Genomic DNA, 24,638 nt, shown 5'->3' with positions numbered 1-24,638 from the left:
AAATGAAATATCCCTAAAACAAAACCGTATAACCACCGGATTCACATGAAGATGACCTAGTGGAGACAAGCTGGACCTCACCTTACCAACAAGCTATCAAATCTGTTATGTTTAAACAGTGAGACCTCCAAGGAAGGAGATGCCAAGTAGTGCTTCAAAGCTTCGGACCACAATCAAACACAGCATCCTTTTCAACAGAAGCAGAAGCTCATCTGAATATGCTCAAGGATGCTGACACCAACATTTAATCATCTGCTCACTCATCCAGGAAGAAGGGGAGATCAGTTACTACTGTACTTTATTGTGTTCAACCAAATCACCATGTTACAAAAATAGCAAGCTGCCATAATAAAAAATAAGGCTCTCTAGGATGTGTTCTTTTATTCCAAGAAGACCATATTACTCGATGGGTTTACCACATTGATTACATTCTCAGCAATATATTTTCTTTAATGTATTCCGAGAAAACTGTGTTGTAAAAAGGCTTTGTCACTTCTATTATACTTGTGGCATTTCTCTCTTATATCTGTTCTTTTCTACGTTAAGAGATAACTGCATTGCAAAAAGCACATTTCTTCTGTTTATATGGTTTCTCTTTAGTATAAATTCTTTCATGATGGTGAAGACTACACACATGTCCAAAGACGTGACTATGTCAAATACCTTTGAGTTTGTCTCCCTATAATGATGATTCTGCTTATGTTTTTAGAAACTATTGTATGTTTTTGAAGACTTCAACCACAGTGAATACATTCATAGGGTTTCTTCAGTATGATTCCTTTTATGGTATTGGAGAGTACTGCTATATGCAAAAACTTTACCACATTGTGTACATTCATAGGGTTTCTCTCCAGTGTGTGTTCTTAGATGAATTTGGAGAGTACCACTTTGTGAAAAACCTTTATCACATTGATTGCATTTGTAGGGTCTCTCTCCAGTATGTACTCTTTGATGAATTCGGAGACTAGGGTGTTGTGAAAAGGTTTTATCACATTGATTACACTTGTAAGGTTTCTCTCCAGTATGTGTTCTTTCATGAGTCTGCAGATGACTGAGACATACAAATGATTTACTGCACTGATTGCATTTATAAGGTTTCTCTCCAGTATGTGTTCTTTCATGTATTCGGAGATGACTTTGTTGTGTAAAGGCTTTATCACACTGATTACATTTGTAGGGCTTCTCTCCAGTATGTACTACTCTATGTGTTCGGAGATGACTGCTTTGTGCAAAGGCTTTACCACATTGATTACATTCATAAGGTTTCTCTCCAGCATGTGTTCTTTTATGCAACACCAAAGTGCGCTGATGTGCAAAGGCTTTACCACATTGATTACATTCATAAGGTTTCTCTCCAGTATGTGTTCTTTTATGCAACACCAAAGTACTCTGATGTGCAAAGGTTCTGCCACATTGATTACATTCATAAGGTTTCTCTCCAGTATGTGTTCTTTTATGCATAATCAAAGTACTCTTATGTGCAAAGGCTTTATCACACTGATTACATTCATAGGGTTTCACTCCAGTATGTACTACTTTATGTGTCTGAAGATGACTGTGACATAAAAAGCCTCTACCACACTGATTACATTCATAGAGTTTCTCTCCAGTATGTGTTCTTTCATGTATTCGAAGATACCTGTGTCGTGAAAAGGCTTTTTCACATTGATTGCATTCATAGAGTTTCGCTCCAGTATGTGTTCTTTCATGTATTCGAAGATACCTGTGTTGTGAAAAGGCTTTTTCACATTGATTACATTTGTAGAGTCTGTCAACAGTATCTGTTCTTTTACGTTTTTGTAGACTACTACGTGCTTCAGAGGATTTCTCTCCAGTTTGAATTCTTCTGCGCTTTTGAAGATGACTGTGACCTGTGAAGGCTTTATCACATTGTGTATATTCATATGATTTCTCTCCAGCATGACTTCTTACATGCCTACAAAAATTGGAACATGTAAAAGTTTTATGAAATTCATTACACTGATGAATCTTTTTTATCTATATGAATTTTACAATCTGGTCTAATTGCAAGGTAGAATTAGATCTTAAGGTTTTATCCCACTGTTTCCAGTTTTCACTGTGGGTTGTTTTGTAACACTAGAGACCCCCGTGATGATCAGGGCCTTTATTATATGACTCACACTTATCCCAGACTTTTTGTACATGAAGATTTTTCAGATATTTGAAGAAAACTGCAGGAACTCAAGAGCTTTGCCACTCGGACTGCATTTATAACTTTTCTTACACTGGGAGTCATCCTGTAGTTGAAAAGTGAAGGACAAACAGAATTTCCACATTCTTAACGCTCATAGGAACTTTCGGGAGTATAAGTTTGTGGAGATATTCCAAATGAAAACTAAGTGATTACAAACTTGTGCTACATTCAGAAAGTCTCCTCAAAGTGGAGACTACCACATATCATCTAATTGTCCTAGAAAAGAAAGATGCTCTGCTTCTTTCGGTATCCCTATGCTCTTATGGCCTGTATGAAGTATGAAATATGATATACCTATTTAAAGAAAACAAAGAGTTTTCACCTTGCCTTCACACAGCTTGACTTTTGTTCCTTGTAGACATGAAGCATAGGGACTAGGGTTCCTCTACAACAACACTCTTACCCTTCATAAACTTCCCCTCTCACCAAACTTAGCAAATTTAAGAAAAGTGTATGAATCACAGCAGCTTTACTGTGGACTATTTGCTTATGGGAAGGTTGTGGACATTTACACATTACCTGTTCAGTTCGTATATACTTTGCAATCTCTGAGTGGTATGAAAGTAAACGAAATGACAATTCTATACTATAGGTCTCACAAAACTTAGCAAATTTTTTTTCAAGAGTACATGCGAATCAGCTTTCACAGGCAAAAAATTACCTTCCATGTCTTCTATCACTTTGACAATGTTCTTCAATATTATGGTCCTCCCAACTGTATCCTAAAATATAGTATCAGAAAATGTATGATATATTATTGGAAATGAGTCAATAAGCCATTATCTTCAGTGAACCTGAGAACCAGGCCTGCCTTATTCACCTCATTCTTCCTCAATCTCACTCAGGATTACAAAAGAGCATCAGTAACCAAGAAACAGTTGTCTCCCGACCCCCTTATTTTAAAACTTAAAGGAAAACTCAGTTTTACCTATAGCAGTGAGGTTCCTGTAGGTCTCCACCATCACATCTTTGTAAAGTCTCTTCTGAGATGAATCCAGCAAGGACCACTCTTCCCAAGTGAAGTTTATGTGTAAATCATCACAGGTCAGTACACCCTAAAATATCCCATATATGTGTACAGAAAGGATGATAGTGATAATGCTGTAATGAATATTTCATTGACAATATATTCATGTAATTCTAATGATTCCCACAGTTAACTCATGACACAGAATGCCTGCTATAATCATGAAATGATTTGAGAAGCAAACCTAATTATGAGGTTCACCTGTCATCACTATGCCGTCTGAACAGTATATAGCCTAGCAAAATGCCAATTAACGCACACACACACGCACACACGCACACACAGACACGAAGAGAGAGAGAGAGAGAGAGAGAGAGAGAGAGAGAGAGAGAGAAACAGATTAACACCACTTAGAAATTAGTATAAACAAGTATGAACTACCAAAAACTACGAGCAAGTTGGGTTTATTTGCTCATGCATTTTTATACAATACTCCCCAAGTAGAGGCAGGTGGTTTTCATTGACTTGGATGCCAGCCTGGTCTAGTAAATAAGTTCCAGGAAAGACGGTAGTACCTGTTACAACCGTGTCTCTGATGCAAAAAAGTCAAAAAACAAACAAACAAACAAACAAAGAAACCAAGAAATAAAAAAGACAGAAAGAAGCTCAGAGGTTTCTATTGAACTTCCTACAAGGAATTAAACATTCACTACAGTTCTGTATTCTTATTCCAGGAACCTGAAATTACCCAGGTTAAATTGTAACATTAGTACAGTCTTATTTAAAGGCAATAGATGTTTAAAGTTATAATGAACAAATGAGAACATTAGCAATGCAAATGTCGATCATAAATAAACATAGTGCAGGAAACATGGCTCAGTGCTTAACAGCTCCTGCTGATCACAGACATAGGACTCAATTGCCAGGACTTAGAGTGGAAGCTCAGAACTATTCATTACTTCAAGTCCAGGAGTTCTGTCTGAGGCTCTCTTTTGACTATTGTGAGAACCAGGCAAAAAGACGTGCACAGTCATTCCTAACAATTCAAAAATTTTAAAACAAACACAAAATGTAGGAAGAATATCCACTTTAAAGTCAAATGAATCAGAAGGATCAGGCAGTATTAATGCCATCAATACATGCCATCCTGGGAATTAGAATAATACACGCTGGCAAATTTCATTAATCAAGATGTGAGTGAATTGGAAAACAACAACACGTGCTTGTCATGTGTGTCACATACATTCCAGGACCATAAAACAATAAAGTCTGGCATGTTTATCCAAATAGACTCCCAGGCCAAAAGAGCCAGACAGGTGGAACTCTACATTGGGATCCATTCTAGTCTTCATACCTACTTATCGGACTGGCAGTGTTCCATTGAGAAACTCTATCAATATAAATCAAAACAACAAAATTAAAACTATAAAAATATTAGGATAGCAAAATTGTGTAGAACTGAACAGGAATTGTTTTTACAGTTTTGATTTGAACTTGTATTTGATTTAGCGATGAAATCTACAATGGTCAGAGCATGACAGCAAGAGAAAGAAGTTGACTGATCAATTTCAACCACAGAATGATAGACACAAAGAATAGTAAATGGATCTATGGACACTCTAATCCTATCCTCAATGAGGAATTTCATCTAGATAGGCTCCTTGTACAGGAGCTTCAATAAGTTCCCCACAAAAAGTCATTAAAGACGGGTGAGGGTACAAAGGCATCATGACAGATAGGGAGGTTTTGTTTTTTTGTTTTTTGTTTTTTTTTTTTTTGTTTTTTTTTTTTCCAATCAATTGACTGCAGTCTGACTCTGGTCACTATGAGTTCAAGGACATCCCATGATGAAAATGCTTGTAGTCTAACTTCAGTGATTCCCATATTCTGCAACTTGTACCTGTTCAAATGTCCAGTCTGTTTTAACAATCAAGGCAGTCTCTTGATTGACTCACCTTGTAATATAAGAAAACAATTTATATCTTTTCAACATACAGTGACACAGAATGCCCATTTCTATTCCAATAGAAAGGAACAGGTACATAGTGAGTGAAGACTGAACCAAAGCAAGACAGAAAACCAGCAGGACAAACACCAAATCCTATAGTTCTGTCTCAGACTCATGCAGCTTCAGGTTCAAAGGATTTAGATGGCCCTACTCCTTCAATGCCTCATGAATCTTTCTCTTTGGTTACTTCCACTCCCTACACATAGCTGTCCATGGCAGATGTCTCATCATATAGGTAGATCAACATCTTGTAGTCTCACAAAGTAACTCAGGCTTCAAACTGAGAGTTTCATGCAGGGAACTCTTACACCCTCAGTGCAGCTCTGAGTTTCTCAAACATAGAGGGCCGAAATAAGTGAGCAACTAAAACCACAGACTAAGAACTCATGACATTTTCCATCTTTCTTGCTTCCAGAACCAGTACAACATAAGTGATCCTGCCAAGTTAGGCTTCCAACTTGCAATGGACCCTGTCATGCTTGCACCACAGTTACGCCAGCTTTTGTATAAAGTTGTTTCCTGGGATTCTGAATCACTTTGTTTACTCATTACATTCACTGAAGTCTTAGCAGGAGAGTGTGTCCTTATGTGCACCTTCTTAGGCTTCGAATGGAGAGCAACGGCCTTCTCTTTAGTGGTTATAAGCTCCTAGAAAACTCCTGCCTCTGTGTCAGCCCTTGACTGCCAATGAAACTACTTAGTGCTGTGTTTCTCCACTAACCACAGACTTTTTATTTCTTTCTGCCCCACTAGCTGCTTTTTTTCACTCTAGTTTTGAATGAGCCACTCATAATAACTTCCCAACAGACTGAATATTGTATCTATGAAATCAGCACATTACTTTCAAATTCTACATTACTCAATTATTAGGGCATGGTAAGAAAAAGAAAATTTGGGGACAAATTATCACACAAATAGCCTCTAGTTTAATTTTTAATGGAGTCTACTTTTCTGAAATCCTTTGACCATGAATTCTTCCTTCTCCACTACTATAAACACTCCTATCATCCAGGTCATTTAAAAAATAGCCAGTATGCTCTGGGTACAACATGAGATTTAACTACCTAAAGTCCTGATATTGACCATATTCATCAAAAAGACAAATATAGAGGTTAAAGACAAATTTATAGGTTAAAGAAAAATTTACAGGTTCTATCCAGCAACAAAATCACTTTTTATTTTTTTTAAAGATTTATTTATTATATATAAGTACACTGTAGCTGTCTTCAGACACACCAGAAGAGGACATCAGATCTCATTACAGATAGTTGCGAGTCACCATGTGGTTGCTGGGATTTGAACTCAGCACCTCTGGAAGAGCAGTCAGTGCTCTTAACCGCTGAGCCATCTCTCCAGCCCAATCACTTTTACGCTATCCTAATCTGCATTTCTGCTGCTGTGATTAAATCCTTTAATCAAAAACATCTCATGTAATCAGTGGCTTTAATTTGACTGAATCCAGCACATTACACATTTCATCACTCTAGAAGCTTAGAATATATACTCATACTACAAAATGAAGGAATGAAAACCATGGGCAAACATTGTTATCTGGCTTTCTCTCTTGTTTGGGCACTGCCTCATGCTCAGGTATCCATATAATCCAAACCAGAAAGGACAAATTACTTAGGGATATTTCTGCCCTACGGGTAAGGGCCTTTCCACATCCATCACCAATCAACACAAGCTCTTAGAAACATAGCAACCAGTCATTCTGATAAGGATACACCTTCAATTGAGGCAAATACTAGATATGCAAACACACCAGAAAGACAAGATTTAGATTTAAAATTATATTTTATGATGATAATGGAGGACTTTAAGAAGCACAAAAATAACTCCCATAAAGAAATGCAGGACAACACAAGTAAACAAGTAGAAGCCCTAAACAGGAAACACAAAATCCCTTAAAAAAATTACAGGAAAACACAAGAAAAGAGATGAAGGAATTACACAAAATCTTCTAGATTTTAAAAAAATGAAAATAAAAACAATAAAGAAATCACAAAGGGAGACAACCCTGGACATAGGAAACCTAGGGAAGAGATCAGGAATTATAGATGCAAGCATCAACAACAAAATAAAAGAAATAGAAGAGAGAATCTCAGGGGCAGAAGATACCATAGAAAACATCGACACAACAGTCAAAGATAATGTAAAACACAGAAAGATAATATAAAAAGCCCATACCATACAGGAAATCCAGGACACAATGAGAAGATCAAACCTAAGGATAATAGAAGAAAGTGAAAACTCAAAACTTAAAGGGCCAGAAAATATGTTCAACAAAATTATAGAAGAAAACTTTCCTAACCTACAGAAAGAGATGCCCATAAACATACAAGAAGCCTATAGAACTCCAAATAGATTGGATCAGAACAGAAATTCCTTACCTCACATAATAGGCAAAACAACAAATGCACAAAACTAAAAAAAGTATCAAAAGCAGTAAGGGGGAAATGTCAAGTAACATGTAAAGGCAAATCTACAGATATTACACCAGACTTCTCACCAGAGACTATGAAAGCCAGAAGATCCTGGGCAGATGTTACACAGACCCTAAGAGAACAAAACTGCCAGCCCAGGTTACTATATTCAGTAAAACTTTCAATGGAGAAACCAAGATATTCTATGACAAAACCAAATTTACACAGTATTATTAAACAAATCCAGCCCTACAAAGGATAGTATATAGAAAACTCCAACAAAAGGAGGGAAATTATACCCTAGAAAAAGCAAAAAAGTAATCTCCTTGCAACGAAACCAAAAGAAGGGAGACACACAAACATAATTCCACCTCTAAATATGAAAATAACAGGAAGCAACAATCACTATTCATTAACATGTCTCAACATCAATGGACTCAATTCCACAATAAAAAAACATAGACTAACAGACTGGATGGGTGAAGAGGACCCAGCATTTTGCTGCATACAGGAAACACCTCAGAGACAAAGACAGACACTACCTCAGAGTAAAAATCTTGAAAACAACTTTCCAAGCAAATGGTCCAAAGAAACAAGCTGGAGTAGCCATTCTAATATCAAATAAAATTGACTTTCAACCAAAAGTCATCAAAAAAAATTTAAAAAAAGTAAGGACGCTTAATAGTCATCAAAGTTAAAATCCAAAAAGATGAATTCTCAATCCTAAATATCTATGCTCCAAATGCAAGGACACCTACACTCATAAAAGAAACCTTACTAAAGCTCAAATCACATATTGCACCTGAGTCAATAACAGTAGGAGATTGCCACATCCCACTCTCATTAATGATGGAAACAAAAACTAACAGAGACACAGAGAAACTAACAAAAGTTATGAACCAAATGGTCTTAACACGTATTTATAGAATATTCCATCCTAAAACAAAACGATATACTTTCTTCTCAGCACCTCATGGGACATTCTCCAAAACTGACCATATAATCAGTCACAAAACAGGCCTCGACATATGTAGGAAGATAGAAATAATCCCATGCATCCTACCAGATCACCATGGACTAAGGCTGGTCTTCTATAACAACAAAAAAAGACAGAAAGCCAACATATACATACATGGAAGTTGAACAACACTCTACTCAGTGATAACTTAATCAAGGAAGAAATAAAGAAATAAAAAACTTCTTAGAATATAATGAAAATTAAGGCACAACATACCCAAATTTATGGGACACAACAAAAGCAGTGCTAAGAGGAAAACTCGTAGTTCTGAGTGCCTCCAAAAAGAAACAGGAGACAGCATACATCAGCAGCTTAACAGCACACCTAAAAGCTCTAGAACAAACAGAAGCAAATACACCCAAGAGGAATAGCAGGCAGGAAATAATCAAACTTAGGGCTAAAATCAACCAAGTAGAAACAAATAGTACTATACAAAGAATCAACAAAACCAGGAGCTGGTTCTTTGAGAAAATTGACAAGATAGATAAACCCTTAGCCAGATTAATCATAAGGCACAGAGAGTGTGTCCAAATTAACAAAACCAGAAATGAAAAGGGATACATAACAACAGAATCTGAGGAAATTCAAAAGAATCAACAGATCCTACTACAAAAGCCTATATTCAACAAAAGTGGAAAATCTGAATGAAATAGACAATTTACTAGACAAATACCAGATACTCAAGTTAAATCAGGAATAGATAAACCATCTACACAACCCCATAACTCCTAAAGAAATAGAAGCAGTCATTAAAAGTCTTCCAACCAAAAAGAGCCCAAAACCAGATGGATTTAGTGCAGAATTCTATCAGACCTTTATAGAAGACCTCATGCCAATACTGTTCAAACTATTCCACAAAACATAAACAGAAGAACTACCCAATTCCTTCCATGAAGCCATAATTATGCTTATACCTAAACCAAACAGAGAGTTAACAAAGAAAGAGAACTTCAAATCAACTTCCCTCATAAATATCGATGCAAAAATACTCAATAAAATTCTTGCAAACAGAATCCAAAAACACATCAAAATGATCATTCATCATGATCAAGTAGGCTTCATTCCAGGGATGCAGGGTTGGTTCTATATACGGAAATCCATCAGTGTAATCCACTATATAAATGAACTCAAAGATAAAAACTACATGATCATTTCATTAGATGCTGAGAAAGCAGTTGAAAAAAAAATCAACAGCCCTTCATGATAAAAGTCCTGGAAAGATCAGGGATTCAAGGCCCATATCTAATCCTAGTAAAAGCAATATACAGCAAACCAGTAGCTAACATCAAACTAAATGGAGAGACACTTGAAGCAATCCCACTAAAATAAGGGACTAGTCTCCCTACTTATTCAATATAGTACTCAAAGTCCTAGCCAGAGCAATCAGAGAATGAAAGGAGGTTAAAGGGCTACAAATTGGAAAGGAAGAAGTCAAAATATTACAATTTGCAGATGATATGATAGTATACTTAAGTGACCCCAAAAGTTCCACTAGAGAACTACTAAGCTGGATAAACAACTTCAAGAAAGTAGCTGGGTATAAAATTAACTCAAACAAATCAGTAGCCTTCCTCTATTCAAAGGATTAACAGACTCAGGGGAAGAGTCTTCCCACATCAATCATCAATTAACACAATCTCTCACAGACATAGCCACCAACCATTCTGATGGGAGTGCATCCTCAGTTGAGGTTCTCTCAGACAACTAAGGTTCTGAAATGCTGAGAACTAAAGCTAATAATAACACAATAAAATATGTGAAAGTTTTAAAAACTCCAAATGTGTTAATTACATCCATCATGTAAGTAACAAAAACCCAAACATTGAAGATTGCAGCAACTGGAAAACAGATTTACCAAGAAATGACGAGAGGTAAGATTTTAGATTGAAGAAGAAGAGAAACATAAATTGTTTGTCCCACAAAGTCCCCAAACTAATGACTGAAGGAATTCATAACATAATGTAGTACATTTTCAGAAGAAGAAAAAAAAATGTGAAACTAATTTTTCAGAAAAACAACAATATCACTATACTATAATTAATAAAATCACACAAATAGGTGGCATCACTGAAAAAAGGAGACACAAAGACAGACCTATAAATATAACATAGTCCTTTAAAGAAGTGCAGGAGTGGGCTGGGGATTTAGCTCAGTGGTAGAGCGCTTACCTAGGAAGCGCAAGGCCCTGGGTTCGGTCCCCAGCTCCGAAAAAAAGAACCACAAAAAAAAAAAAAAAAAAAAAAATCAAAGAAATCACTGGCCAGCACTCACACTGTGCACTCTGACTTTTCCTTTACCCATAACAGAAAGTGGATTGGAGTGGACGGCTATTCCAGTTGGAGACAGTCAACTCCAACATAAAATGGTTCAATATCAGAAAAATAGTTTGCCTACTAAAAGTTTGTCCTCTTATGATAAATAAAGGGATGTCTGTTAGGATCACTTACAAACCATTTTGGTCCCTATGATTGATAATTGATAAGTCTGCACCTGTGTAAGGAAATGCAAATGTTTAAAAATTAAATTCAACAAGCAAATTTTAAGAGAAACAATGTATTTGTGTTATATAACTAAATAGTTTGTTTTTTACCATTTTATAAGTCATACATAAGCACTTTTGAAAGCAAGTCTATCCTAGTTTCTATCCTTATATTAGTGTATGTGAGAATGTCTTCCATTGTGTGTACAGGTGACATACCAGGAAAGAAAGGGTCAGATCTCCTGGAGCAGGAGTAGCAGGTGTTTATGAGCTTCCCTAAAAAGAATATTTGCTGGGCTGGAGAGATGGCTCAGAGGTTAAGAGCACTGGCTGCTCTTCCAGAGGTCCTGAGTTCAAATCCCAGCAACCACATGGTGGCTCACAACCATCTCACAACCATCTATAATCAGACCTGGTGCCCTCTTCTGGCCATGCAGGCAGAAAGCTGTATGATGTATACATAATAAATAAATAAATAAATAAATAAATAAATAAATAAATAAATGTTTAAAAAAAAAAAGAATATTTGCTGAATGACCTGACCAGCCCATATAGTACATTTTATCCAATAAGTCCCTCACAGATTAACAACAAAATTCTAAATATATACAGAGTAAATAAATGAGCCCTGGGAATCTGATGCCTCAGTATTAAATCCTGGGTATATGTAGGATGCATACATATCTTTGCCATTCCATGTTACCTGAGATCCAATACTCGGGGTTTCCCCTAGTGATCAGCGTCCTCTCTCACTGCCCATGCCTCCTGTGGGTACCATAGAATAGAATATACCCATCTGCACTTTTCTTACTACCTCATCTTAGTATCTGAGTTCATAACTATGGGTCAGAGACCCCTTGCTCAACCAAATGCCATACCTGACAGAAGACAAGGTGGTCTGTCCAAAGAACTATCCCACAGTCTGTTGTCTTAGACCCAATTCTCACTGTTGCTTACAGCACTGAAACAGACAACAGAGGAAATGTTCTCTATTCCTTTCCATGCCTCCTGTAGATATCATGGATCATCTCTCCCTGCCCTGCCTTTCCTGACTCAATTCTGTGGCCCCAGCCCCACTTGAACAGACACCCTATGCTCAATCACACAACACCTACCAGAAGACCAGATAGGCTACCTCAGACCCAATATTCACAGTTGTTCCTGGCACTGGACTAGAGAATAACAGAGTCAGCTTCACTTCTTATCTATGCCTCCTGTGGCCTGTTAAGATGATTGATCTCTTTCTGGACTCCCCTTCCACAGTCTCTAACACCAGCAAACACAGCAGCCAAGTAGATCTGTAAAAGAGGCAACATTCAGCCAACACAGTCTCTGAAAATTCCTACAGCAAACATAAACTCAGGAATAAAACTCATCCAAACAAGCCAAAGCCAGAAATCAGCACCTACACCTATAATCACCTCGGATGTGTAAACAACAGCATCGGGAAATATGCTACCAACAGAGCCAAGCTATCCTATCAAAGCAGGTCCTAAGTATTCAAAAATAGCTGAAAGCATAAGACAGAGATTTTAAAACTAACTATATGAAAATGATAGATGTCCTTACAGAGAACATGAATAAATCCCGTAAAGAAATCAAGGAAAACACAATCAAACAATTGCAGGAAAACAATAAATCACTAAAAGAAACCCAAGGAAACCAAATAGCTGAATGAAACACAAAAACTGTTGAAGACATAAAAAGGGAAACAGAATGTGATAAAGCAGAAACTGAAGGAATCCTAAAGACAGGTTTAACAACAGAATAGAGATGTAAACGAGAATTTCAGGCCTTGAAGTTAAAATAGAAAAATAGATAAATCACTCAAAGAAAATGTTAAATTTACTGGCACAAAACATCCAGAAACTCTGAGACATTATGGGACGACCAAAAAACATCAATAATAGGAATAGAGGAAGGGAAGGATCCTAGGGGCTTTCACCAGCCTTGCACCAGTCTTACATGGTAGGGTCCCACCCAACTAGCAAAGGCAGGCAGACCTCCAAATTCTTTTGCAATGTTACAAAAAAATGTATGCTTGCAGTCCCCTGAGAAATACAGAGTCAGATGTTCTTAACCAACCATTGGACTGAAAACGAGGTCCCCAATAGAGGAGTTGGAAAAAGGACTGAAGGAGCTGAAGGGGTTTTCAACCCCATAGGAAGAACAACAATATCAACCAACTAGACCGGCCGGAGCTCCCAGAGACTAAACCAGCAACCCTGAGTACACACAGAGGACCCAGGACTCCAGCCACACATGTAGCAGAGGATGGCCTTATCAGGTATCAGTGAGAGAAGAGGCTCTTGGCCCTGTGAAAGTACAATGACCCAGTGTAGCGGAATGCCAGGGCAGGGAAAAGGGAGGGAGTAGGTGGGTGGGGAAACACTCTCATTAAGGCAGCAGGAGGGAGAAAGGGATTGGGGGATTCCAGAGGGGAAACCAGGAAAGGGGATAACATTTTAAATGTAAGTAAAAAAAAATATGTATAAAAAAAAAAGAAAAGAGAAAAAATCAGTGGGTTGTGTTAAAGGGATGCTGATTCATCTGATAAACAAAAGGAAAACTTGAATAAATAACTGGGTTGATATGCAAAATAAAAGACTGGACCTACGTTTTTCAGGAAATGAGCTACCAAGAGGGATTATAGCATACAAAGATAGAACTGTGTAGCTGTATTCGAATATTAATTGTTTCCCCAAAACTGTACGCTCAAGAAGGTCTGGATGTACCTTCCGGAAAACTGCCTATAGTTAATTCTGATTGGTAAATAAAGATGCCAGCAGTGAATAGATGGGGAGAAAAAAAAGGTGGGATTTAGGTTTCCTGTGCATGAGACCACAAACAGTAAGGAGAGCTACAATGTAAGGGGACTGAGAGGACACTGACCAGAGGACTGCCCAACTTGGTATAGAAAAGAATAGCCAAATTGGAACATAGAAATTAGTAAGTAGTAATTCAGAATTATCAGTGGGAGGTATATTCTAGCAGCATTGAGGCTATCAGATGACCAATTATTATGATGATTAAGGCATATTAAAATATAAAAGCTGTGTGTGTGTGTCTTTCATTCTGGAATATAAACCATTGAAGCAGGAAACACCATTGAACCATCTTTGCATCCCTGCAATGAATGATAATTTTGATGTGCTTTTGGAAATCTCCTCCATTGTTGGTGGGATTGCAAGCTGATACAACCACTCTAGAAATCAATATGGTGGTTCCTCAGAAAATTGGACATAGTGCTATCTGAGGACCAGCTATACCACTCCTGGGCATATACCCAAAAGATGCTCTAACGTATAACAAGGACACATGCTCCACTATGTTCATAGCAACCTCATTTATAATAGCCAGAAGCTGGAAAGAACCCAAATGTCCTTCAATAGAGGAATGGATACAGAAAATTCGGTACATTTACACAATAGAGTGCTACTCAGCTATTAAAAACAATGACTTCGTGAAATTCTTAGGCAAATGGATGGAACTAAAAAATATCATCCTGAGTGAGGAAACCCAGTCATAAAAGAACACACATGGTACACACTCACCGATAAGTGAGTAATAGCCCAAAAGCTCAGAACACCCAAGATACAATTCACAGACCATATGAAGCTCAAGAAGAAGGAAGACCAAAATGTGGATGGTTCAGTTCTTCTTAAAAGGGGAGAACAAAATACTCACAGAAGGAAATATAGGGACAAATAATGGAGCAAAAATAGAAGGAAAGGTGATCCACCTGGGGATCCATCCCATACACAGCTACCAAACCCAGTCACTACTGCTGATGCCAAGAAGTGCTTGCTGACAGGAGCCTGATATGGATGTCTCCTGGGAGGCTCTGCCAGATCCTTACTGATATAGATGATGCTTCCAGCTAACCATCAGACTGAGCATGGGTATCCCATGGTGGAGTCAGAGAAAGGACTGAAGGAGCTGAAGGGGTTTGCAAACCCATAGAAGAACAATACCAACCAACCACACCCCTCAAAGCTACTGGGGACTAAACCACAAACCAAAGAGTATACATAGAGGGACCCATGGCTCCAGCTGCATATGTAGCAGAAAATGGCATTGTCTGGCATCAGTAGGAGGAGAAGCCCTTAGTCCTGTGAAGGCTCATTTCCCCAATGTAGGGGAATGACAGGGTGTTGAAATGTGAGTGGGTGGGTGGGTGGGAGGAGGAACATTCTCATAGAAAAAGAGGAGGGGGAGGGGGATAAGGAGGAACCAGGAAAGGGGATAACATTTGAAATGTATAATAGAGCCAATAAAAATGTTTAAATATGTCCTCCAAAGCAAGTGTTAACATCAAAGGTGGGTAATTTCATCTTAGAAAAGAGCTGTATCATTTGTCTAAGACTATTACATTTTTCATAAATTATAATTTATTGTCAGTATTAAAATTCAAACAAAAAGACTTAACCTGTTTCTTAACCTCATTTTTACTTTTTCCTGCAGTATGATTTGTTGGGTTTCAGATCCTGGACAAGTGGCAGAGATCCTATTCAACATACCAAAATAGACCCGGCCTCCAGGTTCTCTCAGCATCCTTCACTCTCTACCTGTTATAGGGATGGCTGCCATATCCCATCCTCTATGATGAACTTCTAATCTCAATTGTTCTATCTTACCAATGAAGACCCAGCAGCCAGATGCTGGGTTGAAAGTCTTCTAATCAGAGAGGCAGAGAAAGCACCCAACTGACCTTTCTCCTTAGCAGATGCCCTAACATGAAGAATGGCCCTCTCTCATAGGACCACAAAAAAAAAAAAAAATTAATGTGCCTCCCTTCTAATTCCTGTGCATCTCTATCCATCTCCCTGACTCCTTACTCTTTTTTTTTTTTTTTTTTTTTTGGTTCTTTTTTTCGGAGGTGGGGACCGAACCCAGGGCCTTGCACTTCCTAGGCAAGCGCTCTACACTGAGCTAAATCCCCAACCCCGCCTCCTTACTCTTTATTATGGTTTGTTTTTATTTATCCTATTTGCATTTCTGTCAACTGGTTACTTGCTCTGACTCTTAATCTATGGTTGACTTTATTAAGTCCTGTTTACGAAATTCAAGAAGAAAGCTATTGGATTAACATGTGTGCTACAGTAGTTATGAAACTGAATAATTAAAACTATGGCATCTCTTAGGAAAAGAAGAGCCCTGGTCCTAGATGTCCTCAGGGAGATTTGATGAGTTTTAATGTCCTTTTCCTTAATGCTGCAAATTATCAGTATTTACAAAGTAACTGATTTTGCAGCACGTTCTGACTGTAAGGACAGAAGAACAATGTTTCCTAGATTGTATCTACAGAAAGTTACTAAAATGCTGTGTCTTAGTGACAAGCAGATCACAACCAACAACTTAAAATCAGAGTTTGCCTGATCCAATTCAGCATGACTGTAGCTGACTAATAAAGAAATTTAAATAATTATTCTTTGCTACTCTCCCTTACTAACTGAATTGTTCATTGGCCAGTAAAAGGAGACTCCTAGCTACTGTTTTAACTGGTTTTAAGGTTTCCTTCAAGGAATATATGTCAGAAAACCCACTCCAAAAAAGGTCTATTCTAGTTCATCTAAATGGCAGTCTACAATAAGGGACAATAAAGAGTTTCCAAGGCTCTCTTGTGCACGTGTGCATGTATGATAATTCATGTTCTCTAGTACAGACTCAGAAAGCATTCACTATCCTGAATAAGGCAATCCTCAGCTGGGTAGGAGGCAGATTAAGCCTAGCTAAGGGACCCAGTCCTTGCCTCTCTGTGCTGAGACTGGATTTGCTGACAGGAGCCATTACATCAAATGCAAGGAGTGTCTTTTTGCCTAGAAAATTCTTAGAACTTGAGACAACAAAACAGCTTCCACTTGGGCAAAAACAGAAAGTAGGACTAGAGCAGCTGTGGAGGATGGGTACAGTGTGCCAGAGAGTGCACTGGGAGCTGAAGGCAGAGGCAGCTTTCTGGATTGTTTTTAAACAGAACAAAGTGAAAACATTCAAGATTGAAAGTTGCATTTAAAGTGTGGTCATTTCCTAGGTTCCAAGTACCAGACTATTATCCTGGGTGTGATTTCTTTGATGTTACAAAGGGGTCATTTTACTTAAGGCAGTTACTCAATGTGACTTTTCTTAACCCTTAAAAAAAGTGGGAGACGCAGACAACTGTTAATGATGTGGAAGTGTTTCCTTTCTCCGCAGGAAAAGTGAACTTCTTATCAGAATATCTGGCTAGCCCTGTAATTTAAATTAAATTCAACTGTGCTAATGTTGAGCTGTAGCACAGTTACAAATAGTTCTTTCAAGTAAATAACACAATCTCAGGGTTCACATCCTGCAACATAGAATTGTCTCTTAAGTATACCCATGCCATCAAACAGTCTGTGACAGGGCCCTAAGTAGAAGGTCCCAGAGGATGAGAAAGATAGGAAGAGTAGAAAGTAGAAAAGATCAAAGCTGGGGTGGGGAGGTCTTGTGCAAGCTATGTCTTATGACAAGTAAGATTCTTAAGAATAGCATCTTGTATACCGCTTACCAAGGGGAAGTGGAAAGAAATGGGAAACTCCTATGAAGTCAGCAGAAATTACCATACAATGGGCCAAACTCAGGGGGACTCTAATAAAATAATACTGTACAAGGGAACACAGGATATTTCATGGCCATCACTTAAAGCCTACCTGCGTCTTGAGTCTGATAACCACAGGCCCACATGGTGAGAAGAGTTGGGTTCTCAGGATCTGAAGTAACTAACCATTCCCCAGAAGCTTTGGCCTCAGATCATTACCGCCTCCCCATGCATCGTCCCTGCTTTAGAAAAGGGGCTCTTCCTATGCGGTTGCAATCCCCTTCAGCTCCTTCAGTCCTTCCCCTAACTCTTCCATTGGGATCTCCAGGCTTGGTCCAATAGAAAGAACAACAATATCAACTAACTGGACCCATCAGTGCTCCCAGGGACTAAACCACCAACCAAACAGTACAGAGGAGGGTCCAAGGCTCCTGCTACACAAACTTAGCAGAGGGCAGCCTTATCTGGCATCAATGGGAGGGGAGGAGCTTGGTCTTATGTAGGCTTGTTGCCCCACAGAAGAGGGTGAAAGAAGGTGAGATGGGAGTGGGAGGGTAAGTGGGGGAGCACTGTCTTAGAGGCAAACGGAAGGGGAATGGAGTGGAAGGGTTGTGGAGGGGAGACAGTAAAGGGGAATAACATTTGAAATGTAAATAGGTAAAACGATGGATAACAATAAAGAAAAAAAGGGAAGGAAAGGGAGCTCTATTTTACTCTCAGTACATCAGGGCCTATTTGGCTCTGCCATGCATGTTCCTGAGTTTTAGAAAGAGCTATGTCATTCCATGAGGGCCTCATGGAAAGCATTGTTTGATCAAGACAGTCCTGGACCCAATAGTCTTGTTGTTTTCAAAAACTTGTCACCCGGTGTTCTCTTGCTCATATGGCTAAATGATGCTTTTTTTCTCAAGAAGAAAACTAGCACTTTATGGTAAACAGACAGGCTTTAATCTTGATTGTGACCCTATAATGCTCCCTTTAGCAGCGGGTTAGAGGATGGTTCTTTGATATGAGGATGGCCCTAGTGGCTAGTAATAAAGCAGGCTAGCCTCCTTTGTTATGTTTTGGAGAAGAATTTCTGGACAATCCTAGTAAACTAATATATGTATCCTAGAACCGTAGTCTCTAAGGGCTCTGGTTAGCTTACTAATTATCTGTGAGTGTTTCAGAGTCCTTCCTCCTTCAGCTAAAGGCTACTTGGTGTCACTATTTCCTAAGCATTGGTAAATCCTTTAACATCAAACATCATCGACTCTACTCTTCTACACATTAATATTGGAGTACTACCCACCGTGAGCTGCCTTCTACAACCTCTACAAAATTAACTCCAAAGAAATCTTACACCTAAATGTTAAAAGATACGAGAGTTAACTTTGAGAAGTAAAGAGAAACCAGGCCTGAGTTTGACATCCTGCTAAGCATCTTTCTACACACAAGTCTTTGTGCCAGAAGCCTTGAGCAGATGCTGCCCTCACAGTGAAGTTATTCAGAGCCCACCGCTGGGTTCAGGAAATGACTAGGACAAAAAGGGAAGTAACAGGTGGCCAGATTTGGCCACAGTTTACCACCCAGACCCAGGGACAATCCCCTGGGTTGCACCTCCCCCTGAACAACTGCCTGCTCCGTCCCTCTGTAGGCAGTGACCCTGCACTCACCATGTTTCGAATTGGGAGCTTGCAAGAACTTGTCTCCTAGAACCCAGCAGCAGCGCTCAGAGAAAAACAGAACTTTCCAAGCAAGCTCAGCTATCCTGCTGAAGCCGCCACAAGGCACCCGGAAGATCCCGCCTCCTCTCCTGACTGGCGGGTCAATCTCTCCGCCCTGATTGGCCATTGAGTCTTGAATTACAACAGCACCTCCCTTACTGTTTGAGATTGCTGTTTGAGACCACAGCAAAGTGGTCCCAGGCCCAGTCTTCCAGTACAGTACCAGACCTTTCCCAGATACACAGAGATTTGCATTTCAGTAGCACTTGTGCCTGTCTTCCAACAGCCTGCCCTTCTGTCTTCCCATCCAGCACTGGAGAGAACTCACGGCCTCAGCTCCGGCTGCTCAGCCGCCTGCTCCTCCCCTTTGTGAACAGTGACCCTGAGATCACTAAGTCCGGAAATCTGGAGCTTGTGTGAACCCCCTTTACTACACTTATTAGGAACTTCCCCTCCTGCCTCCGAAAATGAAGGTGGATATGTAATGTAAATCAAGCTTGTATACATAATTCCCTAATTTAACTTCTAAGCGCCACCTGCTCAGGAACCAGGTAACTTCCAGAGATGCTGGGAATTGTAGTTCTTTGTAAATAACAAGCTCTCGCGGGAAACTAAGGTGGCCAAATTGATTATATGTATAAACCCCTGCAACACTTGGCCGTGGGGCATTCCAGCTGTGAAATTCTGTGGATATTTCTGCCCCAGGTCCGTCTTTTGGTCAGTAGTATTTAATAAACGTTTGCTTTACATTTGGACTGAAATGGTTGTTTCTTTTCCAGTAAAACTCAAGAATAACGTAGGGGGGCGCATGAGGAAATAACTGGCCCAAATTCGCTTTTTCATTCCGGATATTCGAGACCTGGCCTGGACCACCTAATCCAGGTCTCTCCAGGCAATACATTCCCTCTGCAGACTCCCAAGGTGAGCCACAGACTTGGAGAAAACCAATGAGATTCCAGTTGTTCCTGGATTTTGGTTAAGGAATGCCCTGCCTGATGAACAGGAAGAATTTGATGGGGTTTGTACACTCCACATTCAGGCAATTGGAAGACGCTTATCAGATTTTAGTTGTTGTTGTCCGGCTGTTTCTTGTTTTTGTTTTTTGTTTTGTTTTTTGTTTTGTTTTTTTTTGTTTTGTTTTGTTTTGTTTTGTTTTTTAACTAAACCGTAATTGGGAGTGCATCCAGTGCCATCAATTATTTGCCTTGGAGCCCTGGAAACGCCCTCTAGTGACGCTGGAAGGCAGAAAACTTCTTATGACCCAGCCATAGCAACTTAAGCTGTGTTCCCAGGCCTAGGCTGTTAACAAAGCACAGATTTCCAGAGGATACCAGGCAGGGGACTTGGGGGTATACTATTCACAAATAACACTTGGGGCTCAATGGATAGCTTTGTAATGTCCAGAGCCCCACATAGAAGCCAAGTGCTGCTGGGCTGCCCCTGCCCACAACTGCATTGAGCCAGACCCAGGTCCTCTTGGAAATACGGATGAACCTTTGTTTTCTACACTTGTAAGTTTCATTGTTTATGTGTAAGAATGGATGTAGCCGAGCTAGGCTGCTCTGCTGCATCTGCGATCGGGCGGCGGCGGGGCAAGCGAAGCCGGGGCCGGGGACGGCGGTCTGGACAGCGGGCGCCGCAGTCCGGGAGCAGCAGTGAGGTTGGCGGCCGCGGGCCGCAGCGCAAGGCGGGTCAGGCCGGGTGAGGGAGCGGATGGCGCGTCACGGGTGGCATTGTGTGTCCCAGTGTACAAGAATAGCCCCAGAAGAGGAAAGGCTGAGCCCAGAGCTCTTCAGCAGGGAAGATTCCCTCCCCCCCCCCCCCCCTCCGCTTCATACTGCTGAGCACTGAGCGGCGCTCAGAATGGAAGCCATCGCCAAATATGACTTCAAACCTACTGTTGAGGATGAGCTGAGCTTCAAGGGGGGGGGGGGGGGGCATCCTTAAGGTTTTGAATGAAGAATGTGATCAGAACTGGTATAAGGCAGAACTCAATGGGAAAGATGGCTTCATCCCCAAGAATTACATAGAAATGAAACACATCCGTGTTTTTTTGGCAAAATCCTCAGAGCAAAAGCAGAAGAAATGCTTAGCAAACATCAGCACGATGGGGTCTTCCTGATCCGAGAGAGCTAGAGCGCTCTCCCTATCAGTCAAGTTTGGAAATGATGTGCAGCACTTCAAGGTGCTTCGTGAAGGAGCAAGGGAGTACTTCCTGTGGGTGGTGAAGTTTAATTCTTTGAATGAGCTGGTAGATTACCACAGATCAACATCCGTTTCCAGGAACCAGCGGATATTCCTCCGGGACATAGAACAGGTGCCACAGCAGCCAACGTACGTCCAGGCACTCTTTGACTTTGACCCCCAGGAGGTCAATGAGCTGGGCTTTCTCCAAGGAGACTTCATTCATGTCATAGAGAACTCAGATTCGAATTGGTGGAAAGGGGCCTGCCATGGCAGACCCGCATGTTTCCCCGCAATTATGTCACCCCAGTGAACCGGAACATCTAAGAAGCAAAAGAGATTATTTAAAGAAAGTGAAAAGTTGAGACCGTTCACAAGAATTACACCCACACGCTGCCTGTCACAGCTTGTGAGGGAACGCAGAACACTTGACTGAGTCCCACGGGTGACCCTATCACTTAAGTTGCAACTTTTGGGGGTGGGAAGGGGTGTTTGATTTTATAATGCCAAAACGTAACCTATTGAATGAATTACAATTTTTATTACGGAATCTCACCGCTACTTCTGTTCCCCTCCTGTGTCCTTTTTTTCTCGTTCTTTCTTTCCTGTCCAGTGTATGATGTTTAAGGCCACATATAGTCCAGCTGATGCCAATAATAAAAGAAAAGAAACCAAGTGGGCTGGTATTTTCTCTATGCAAATGTCTGTGGAGATGGATGGACTAGAGGAGCAGGATTCTTCACACACAGGGACAGCCATTGTATCTGGGGTCCTTGGTTGGGATTCACTGGAGATGCCCAAGGGAATCTGCCTCTGGCCTGAGGCCTGGAACTTTCCATCAGAGTTGGAATTAGGGCAGGAGCCTGCTGCCCACCCATGGTCTCCTGAGAGCCAGACTGCAGAGCTGCGCTCCCCACTGCTTCCCTTCAGTGTCTCACTTGTTTTTATAGTGCCTTTGTCTTATTTCAAGGGTGTTCATGAGTGGTGTCTTTACCTTTTTTATTTTTGTTTAAATAAGTTAAAGTTAGTCCAGAGCTTTTCAGTTGATTAGTCTCCTATCCTGTGTAAATATTTTCCTCTCAGGGCAGGGGAAAGAGGACAGAGAAAGGAGCTGGTAGAAGCAGAGAGGGTGTATGTCCCATCTTAAATGGGCCAGAGGTCTTGAAGGATCAGCTTTTACATTGTGAGCTTTGACACTTGCTTCAGCTGAGACTCACCGGCCCTCAGGTCCCTGCCCTCCAGGTCCCAGTTGCAGTCTGCCCTTTTTATACCTAGAGCCACTAAGGGTCAAAGCACAAGACAGGTAGGGGGGAGCGGGTGGCATCCTTCCCTCTCATAGGCCTACAAGCAGATGGAAGTTGAAAATACTGGCCGTTAATTTTTCTTGCTCTTACAATTAAGTCCTCATTCTCAGTTGTACATTTCTCCCCACCTGTCCACGAGTGCAAATGGCAGGATTGTGGGGGCTGGTTGCATCTCTGTGCACAACAGTGGTTGTGTTTGCAGCTGCTCTGCTGCCTCATTCCCATGAAGCCTTTTGAGGTAGAAAAGACCAAGAGCAACGCAAAGCTTTTTTTTTTTTTTCTTTCTTTTTTTTTTTTTTTTTTTTTTTTTTCCGGAGCTGGGGACCGAACCCAGGGCCTTGCGCTTGCTAGGCAAGCGCTCTACCACTGAGCCAAATCCCCAACCCCAACGCAAAGCTTTTTAAATCTTGTCTCCTGTGAGCTCTCAGTCCTCTGTAGTCCTGTGCCTGTACACCGTTTCTCTCCACACAGCCTCCTCCCCACAGCAGAGACATGGCTACTCCCAGGCTCTTCCTTGGAGTTGGTGGCGTCCATGGGCTGCTGGACTCTTGAGGGTGGGGTCCCTCCTGCACTCTGTTTGTCAGATGGACTAAGCTTAGAGCACCCCTGAGGCCCCGAAGGCGTCCTTGTAGGCGGAGCGTATTCCCACCCCTCCTGGTTGTGCTGCCTCTTTCCCTGCTGATGATAAAAAATATCTCTGGAGTTACACCTGGGCCATTTGATTGTTTTATTTTGGAATTGGTGTATACCATGAAGCCTTGCTGAACTAAGTTTTGTGCGTATATATTTAAAGATCAGTGTTTAAATAAAAAAAAAAAAAACTATGTACTTACTCCTCTAACTTCTGCGAATAGCAATTTTGTAGAAAGTGATTAACTGTGAATAAACATCTAATGACTTCGCAAAAAAAAAAAAAATGGATGTAGCCATCACGTGCTGGTTTCTGACTGGCCTTCAAAGCATGAAGAATGTTGTTTCTCATTACTGTAGCTAGTTTACTGGGTTCTGGTTTACTCTGGGTTTGCAGGACACTGGATGTACTAGGAATTCAAACATTATTTGAATATGGGTGATACTAAAATTGCTTTATAATGTTTTACTTTATTGTTGGCTGAGAAAATGAGTTATGGCTTAGCCTTTTCCAGACCCAGGCATGTTTTTCTGATTGGGTTACCTCACTCAGGATGATATTTTCTAGTTCCATCCATTTGCCTATGAATTTCATGAAGTCATTGTTTTTGATAGCTGTGTAGTACCCCACTGTGGAGATGTACAAAATTTTCTGTATGCATTCCTCTGCTGAAGGGCATCTGGGACATTTCCAGCTTCTGGCTATTATAAACAAGGCTGCTAAGAACATAGTGGAGCATGTGTCTTTGTTATATGTTTGGGCATCTTTTGGGTATATGGCCAAGAGAGGTATTGCTGGGTCTTCAGGTAGTGCAATGTCCAAATTTCTGAGGAACCTCCAGACTGATTTCCAGAATGGTTGTACCAGTCTGCAACCCCACCAACAATGGAGGAGTGTTCCTCTTTGTCCACATCCTCGCCAGCATCTGCCGTCACCTGTGTTTTTGAACTTAGCCATTCTGACTGATGTGAGGTGGGATCTCAGGGTTGTTTGGATTTGCATTTCCCTTATGACTGAAGATGTTGAACATTTCTTTAGGTGCTTCTCAGCCATTCGGCATTCCTCAGCTGTAAATTCTTTGTTTAGCTCTCAATCCCATTTTTTAATAAGGTTATTTGTCTCCCTGCAGTCTAACTTCATGAGT

At 40.4% G+C, this 24,638-nt stretch overlaps 1 protein-coding gene and 1 pseudogene across 2 annotated transcripts; one reads left to right on the top strand and one right to left on the bottom strand.

Moving 5' to 3' along the window:
- Nucleotides 1–281: 281 nt before the first annotated feature.
- On the bottom strand, nucleotides 282–19,444 carry Znf431l3 (zinc finger protein 431 like 3). 2 transcript variants are annotated; one of them, NM_001409271.1, is made up of 5 exons: nucleotides 19,325–19,444; nucleotides 7,381–7,417; nucleotides 3,144–3,270; nucleotides 2,877–2,937; nucleotides 282–1,936 (listed from the first exon to the last, which is right to left on the bottom strand). In NM_001409271.1, the coding sequence occupies exons 2-5, from the start codon at nucleotides 7,381–7,383 to the stop codon at nucleotides 754–756; spliced, it is 1,374 nt and encodes a 457-aa protein (NP_001396200.1). In that variant the 5' UTR covers nucleotides 7,384–7,417; nucleotides 19,325–19,444; the 3' UTR covers nucleotides 282–753. The 2 variants fall into 2 exon arrangements, with proteins under 2 accessions (NP_001396200.1, NP_001396199.1); NM_001409270.1 differs by lacking the exon at nucleotides 7,381–7,417.
- A 348-nt stretch (nucleotides 19,445–19,792) lies between these two features.
- Nucleotides 19,793–22,693, top strand: Grb2-ps1 (growth factor receptor bound protein 2, pseudogene 1; annotated as a pseudogene).
- The last annotated feature ends 1,945 nt before the right edge of the window (nucleotides 22,694–24,638 follow it).

This window comes from Rattus norvegicus, chromosome 1 (genome assembly GCF_036323735.1).
Source record: "Rattus norvegicus strain BN/NHsdMcwi chromosome 1, GRCr8, whole genome shotgun sequence".
Classification (NCBI taxonomy): Eukaryota; Metazoa; Chordata; class Mammalia; order Rodentia; family Muridae; genus Rattus; species Rattus norvegicus.
The sequence above is the reverse complement of the archived record's forward strand: the minus strand, read 5'-3'. Positions and strand labels throughout refer to the sequence as shown.

Bases quoted from the DNA above. Each gene is read 5' to 3' on its own strand.
- Znf431l3 (NM_001409271.1), bottom strand. The intron at 2,938-3,143 runs GTAAAACTGAGT...ACTATATTTTAG, and splicing joins CAGGAACCTCACTGCTATAG to GATACAGTTGGGAGGACCAT. The intron at 1,937-2,876 runs GTAATTTTTTGC...CAATTTTTGTAG, and splicing joins AGTGATAGAAGACATGGAAG to GCATGTAAGAAGTCATGCTG.